Source organism: Lepidothrix coronata, unplaced genomic scaffold (genome assembly GCF_001604755.1).
Source record: "Lepidothrix coronata isolate B3197 unplaced genomic scaffold, Lepidothrix_coronata-1.0 Scaffold344, whole genome shotgun sequence".
Classification (NCBI taxonomy): Eukaryota; Metazoa; Chordata; class Aves; order Passeriformes; family Pipridae; genus Lepidothrix; species Lepidothrix coronata.
In genome coordinates this window covers 286,821-292,376 of record NW_016690524.1, presented here as the reverse complement: position 1 = coordinate 292,376, position 5,556 = coordinate 286,821, and the positions used below count along the sequence as shown (strand labels likewise).

General features: G+C 65.2%; 1 protein-coding gene across 1 annotated transcript in view; it reads right to left on the bottom strand.

Annotated features, from left to right (window-relative positions):
* TMEM214 (transmembrane protein 214) overlaps window positions 1–5,425 on the bottom strand; it is a 7,670-nt gene extending 2,245 nt beyond the window's left edge. Inside the window, exons 1-11 of the mRNA XM_017838515.1 lie at window positions 5,075–5,425; window positions 3,520–3,670; window positions 2,791–2,925; window positions 2,322–2,404; window positions 1,770–1,875; window positions 1,373–1,454; window positions 1,194–1,295; window positions 942–1,083; window positions 521–612; window positions 356–404; window positions 96–209 (exon numbers count right to left, since the gene is read on the bottom strand). Of these exons, the coding sequence (XP_017694004.1) occupies window positions 96–209; window positions 356–404; window positions 521–612; window positions 942–1,083; window positions 1,194–1,295; window positions 1,373–1,454; window positions 1,770–1,875; window positions 2,322–2,404; window positions 2,791–2,925; window positions 3,520–3,670; window positions 5,075–5,425 (1,407 nt within the window). The remainder of the gene's footprint in view (window positions 1–95; window positions 210–355; window positions 405–520; window positions 613–941; window positions 1,084–1,193; window positions 1,296–1,372; window positions 1,455–1,769; window positions 1,876–2,321; window positions 2,405–2,790; window positions 2,926–3,519; window positions 3,671–5,074) is intronic.
* Between the last annotated feature and the right edge of the window lie 131 nt (window positions 5,426–5,556).

Genomic DNA, 5,556 nt, shown 5'->3' with positions numbered 1-5,556 from the left:
GCAGCAGGAGGGGCCGTTCACAGCCCCAGCACGGAGCCGAAATCCAGCTGGAGACACCGGGCAGCGCCCGCCCGTCGTCCACTGCCGTCCCTCACCTTGCAGGCGGCGTCACAGGCAGCCACGTCCTGGCCCCCTCCGGCCCCTCTGGCCACCAGCTCCTCGTTGGTCACTTTGAAGGAGCGAACGGTTTCCTGCAGCGACTGACGCACCTCAGGGACAGCAGGAGCTGCGTCAGGACCCCCAGCCCCTCGCAGACCCCTGAGCTGCCATGGCAGGGCAGTCCCACGGGGACACTGCTGGCACATGGAGCCCCTGCAGCAGCACGGGGACATTATCCCACCCCAGGACCTCCTACCTTCTTGCTACAGCTCTCCCAGGACTCCAGGAGGTGGTTCAGCAGCAAACTGGTGGGGGGGAAGAGAACAAGGGGCTTGAGCAGGAGCTCCCAGAAGGAATTTAGGAGTCCCAAAGGCTCTGTGGGTGGGTGCTGGGCCCACATGGAGCTGTGGCATGGACTGACCTGGACTGAGCGAGGTGCTTGGTGTAGAGCTGCCTCCAGACACTGAAGCTCAGCGGGTCCAGGCTCAGGCACTGGCTCATGGAGGTCAGGAGCTGGGGAGGGGACACGGCTGGTTGTTACACCAACCCTCACCCCAGCACACCGAACACCCTGTGCCCCAGGCAGTGCCCCAGCACAGCCTCCCACACCCAGGGCACGAAACTCAACTTTGGCACCCCTGCCCATGGCAGGAATTGGAACTGGATGGTCATTACGGTCCCTTCCCACCCAAACCATCCCGTGATCCAGTGATTCCCAGCCCCTGGGTGTGGGTGGCAGGACCCCCGCCCTGCCATCGCCATCCCCGTGACAGCACGTGCCCGCCCTGCCCTGCTCCACGGCAGCCCCAAACCCAGCCCGTGCCCCCCCGTGCAGGGCTCACCTCCCTCTTCATGGCGGGCGGGCAGGTGGGCGTCGCTCGGGACAGGAAGGAGGGGAAGTAGGTGTGCAGGGCTGTCTCGGGCCGGGCGCCGAACGCCAGGACTTTCAGGCGGGGGTAGAGGCGCCGCAGCTGCTCCTGCAGGCTGGGGGAGAGCGGGGGCTGCCGAGGGGCACTGGGGGGACAGGGGGCACCGGGGCCCACCCTGTGGCACAGCCACGCTGGGGGACGGGGTGCCCGGACGGACCGGCGTACCTGGGTGACAGGGAGTTGTTGGGCATGAAGGCGAAGTCCAGGAGCGGGAAGAAATCCTTGGGGCCGATCATGCCGAAGCCTTTGGTGAGGTTGGGGTGCATCCTGCAGGACAGAGCCCTGAGATGCTGTGGGGGCCAGCGAGGGGCAATGCTACCCAGTGGGAAATGGGGGTCACTCACATCAGCAGCCGGTCCAGGTAGGAAACGGCGTACGGGGAGAGGGACTTGATGCCGAGCACCGGGAGCATCACATTGAGCCACACTGTGGGGAGAGGTGGGAGGGGTCCAGCTGGGCTGTCCCTGCACCAGGACAACCCACCCAAACCACCCGGCGGAAGCGCAGGCAGATCCCTCGGGAAGGGCTCCAGGGAAGCTGAGCTGCAGGGGAACAGTGGAGCAGCACAACCCCCGCCCTTCCAAGCAGGATGGCTCCTCCCAGGATCCAGCCATTCCCTGCCCCGGCCACAGGAAGCTGCTCTTCGGATCTTAAAGGTCTTTCCCAACCTTTTCCCACCCCAGAGCAGTACTGCCAGCGGGAGCAGAGATGCCCTGGCAGTGCCAGGGAGGGGGCTCTCACCTTTCAGGCCCTCGTGGAGGTCAGTGAACCCGGCCTGTCCCAGCGCCCAGAGCACGGTCAGGCACTTGGCCGGCCGGTTCTGGTGGGAGCGCAGCACCTCCAGGTACTGCAGGAGGATGGGACATGTTAGTGGGGAAGAACCACAGCCCACCCCACCCCAGCGAGCCCAGAGCCACCAGGCCATGGGACTGTGGTGGCTACCCCAGGCCCTGGAGCAGCCTCCAGAGCAGGGCAGGGCCCTTGGGATGGACTCACAGCTCCAGTGAGGCCAGGAACCACACTGGGGGGACAGAGGGAACCCCAAAACCCAGCCCAGGGGGTGCAGGCCTGTTGAGGAGGGCAGGCAGAACGCACTGGGATGCCGGTCCCTCTGCGTGGGGAGGACAGGGAGGCAGAAGGGCTTCGTGCATAGGACAACCCTGACCACTCCCAAAGGAATTCCCATGGACAGGGATGCTCATCCTCCAGCTGCTCCAGGGCACCCCCAGGGTGGGAGGAGGAGCAGCAACACTGGGTTTGCAGCACCCACAAACCCGGGTGACCCCAGCTCACCTTGCCCAGGTTGGCGGTGGCAATCCGGGGCCTGTCCAGGAGCAGTGCCTGGATGCAGATCCTGTATCCATGCAGTGACTCCCCTGGAATGGAGAGGGGGGTCCTGCTCAGCCATGGCCACCTTGGGGCTCTCCCTCACAGCCCCCAGTCCGGGCACTTCCCAGGGCTCGTTTTCCCCCATGCTCCCTAGGAGATCAACCTGGTGACAGCCAAGCCTCTTCCCCAGGGACATCCCAACACAGCTCCCAAAGCAAAGCCCCACCTTGCCTGTTCCCTAAGGACTGTTTCTTGGTATTCCTGATGCCCTGGACAGCAACGAGCCCCCGGGCAGGAACAGCCCCTCACCACACACCAGTGGGCAGGAGGTGTGTCACCCCTCCCCTTCTCCAGGGAGCAATTCCAAAGAGCTTCCAAACAGGCGAGGGGGATCAGCAGCCCCCAGAGTCAGAAGAGGGAGCCCGGTGCTCACCCGGGGCCTTGTCCAGCTCCTGCAGCATGGTGTAGATGCAGTGGTCGAAGAAGAGCTCCAGCACTCCCGACGCCCTTCCCAGCAGGGTCCGGATGATGCTCCTCAGCTCCTTGCTCGCCAGGCTGTATGGATAGTCTGGGGTGAGATGAGGGAGGGAGGAAGGAGTTTGGTGAGACCCCGTTTTGGGGAGTTCCAGCAGCTGGAGGAGCCGGCCCGGCGCGAGGTGGGCACAGGGAGCGCCTCGTCCTCAACCCCCGGCAGCACCCGGCTCCTCCTCAGAGATTTTGGTCCAGAGGAAGCTAATCCAGCCCTGAGGGATGGCTTCCCGTTAGACACCAGCAGTGCAGGACGGACACGGGCCTGAAGAAGGTATTTTGCTCCTTTCCCCCTCCCCATCCCGAGCAGCACACGCTCAGCGCGAGTGGGGACCACCAGGCCACGAGGGACAGGGACATCCAGCCCCAACATCCCTCTGGACACCCACAAGTGGATCCCCAGAGTCCACGGCAGCAGGCAGAGGTCAGGGGTCCCCACGGGGAAGGGGTGACTGGGGAAGCCTCCCGTTTGCCAAGGGCACAGGCAGTTCCACTGTGTGTGTGGCCAAGGGGAGCTCATTGTGGGGACAGCCCAGAAGGAAGCAAATCCTCCCTGTTCCGCTAATTAAGGACTGCGGCCCCTCCCCTTCCCGGCCGGCAGCAGGACACAGGACACAGGACACAGGACACGGACCGTGGGGGTGCTGGCTCAGCACGGGGTCGCTCTGGGGCGCCTGCAGCTTGTAGTTGAGGTACCCGGCCAGGTCCTTCACCCACACGGAGGGGTTCTCGGGGAACACGCTCCGGCTCTTCTCCAGCTCCTTCTGCAGATCTGCCAGGTCCAGCTGGAAGGGACAGACGGACAAAGTCAGCCCGGGACGGACGGAATTGGGCAAAAAGCAGAGGAAGGGAAAGTCAACTCTGGTTCCTATGGGAGTGTGGGGCCTCCATCCTGGGAACAACGCCCTTCCTGCTTGGAAAACCCCAGTTGCTGGGGCTCCCAAGGATCACACTGGGCAGTCGGCTCTGTGCCAGTGCCAAGGAGCCCGTTGGCACGTGATGGCACACACCAGCACTGCCAAGGGCTCACTCACAGCTGCAGCTGGGCAAGGATCAGCCTGGGGTGATCCTGGACACGGCTGGTCCGAGTGGGCACTGCCAAAAGCTCCGCGCCCAGAGTCCTCCAGGGAGGAAACAACCACGAGCACCCAGATCCACCCGATGGACAACATGGCAGTGCCAAACCAGGAGTGCAGCAGCAGCAGCTCCTGTCCCCTCCAGCCCCCCCTGCTACCCAGACACGCTCACTCCCTGCTCGTACACCGGATTATCCGCGGGCTCAGAGGAGCGGATCTGTCAGGGATGTGTCAGGGCATGCCGCAGGGCTCGGACTCTGGGTGAGGTTTTCCAGAGCCCAACGTTCCCTGTGAGCAGATTCCCACTGCCAGGGCTTGGCAGAGTGACCTGGGCGCCCCCGGGCAGGTTTGGCTCAGCCCCACCTTTCAGAAGGAATTTGACACAAACCAGCTGCTGCCACGGCAGGAAACAAACCCCAAAACCCCCTTCAGTGACCTGGCAGAGCCACGTGGTGTCTCACACCCTGAGCACCAGGACAGCCCTGGCTCTGCTGCCCTCCCAGGGAACAAGGGAACCATGCAGGGTCCTGCGCCCACCACCAGCACTCTGGGGGACAGAGGGAACCCCCGTGCAGGGGGGAGCAGAAGTCCCAGGATGGCAGGGGAGAAGCCCAGTGGGCTGTGGAGGGCCCTGCCAGGCGCTGTCCCCACGACATGTCACCCCAATACAGCCCATCTGGGGTCAGTTCTGGAGCCTGCTGTGCTCAAGACAAGTGGGACAGACATTGACAAGGTTCCCAGACCCAGCCAGAGCGAAGGAGCTGCCAGAGCAGCTCCCAGGGCCCACCGGTGAGACAGGGAGGATGTTCCAGCCACCACGAGGCTTCCTCAGGGTTCCTCCCAGACACAGACAGGGAGTGGGTGAGAAGTGGAACCAGAAATTCCCTTCCAGCCGCCTCCCGCCGCTCTGTCTCCTGCCTCCAGCACGAGGCAGCTCCTCCCAGCTGGCCCAAGAGGGGACGAGCCCATGCCCATGCATGAACCCATGCAGGGCCCTGTGCTCCCTGTGCCCCCTCCTGCCGGATCGAATGGCACCCAGGGGAGCCCGAACACGGGCCGGGAACAGTGGCCCCTGGCATTCCAGCGGGTCAGGGCCCGGCTGGGCACACTCACAGCTCGCAGGGCCTCCTCCAGCGAGCGGCTCCTGCCCGCCTTGGTGCTGGTGGCATTGCCCGACGGCTTCTTCCCGCTCTTCCCCGGGTGCTGCTTCCGCTGCGGCGGCTCCGGGGCCGCAGCCGGGGGCACCTGCTCCTTGTTCTGCTTCCGCAGCGCCCGCTCGAAGCCCAGCTGGAAGATGGTGCTGGAGGTGGCGATGGGAGCTGGGGGCAGGAGAGGGCAGAGGTGGCTGAGGGCACGGTGACACGGGGGTAGAGGGACCCCGGCACGACGGACAGACGGGGGGACCCCCACGCACGGCCCCGCGCTGCCCACGGGGGCAGGGGCCCACGGCCGGGTCCGCAGCATCTCCCGAGACCCCACCGCCCCAGCGGACACCCCCGGACCTCTGGGGGACCCTCGTCTGACCCACGTGAAACCAGCCAACCCCGGCAGAACCACGGGGAACCCCCTGCGTTCCCCCCGAGACCGCCCAGCAT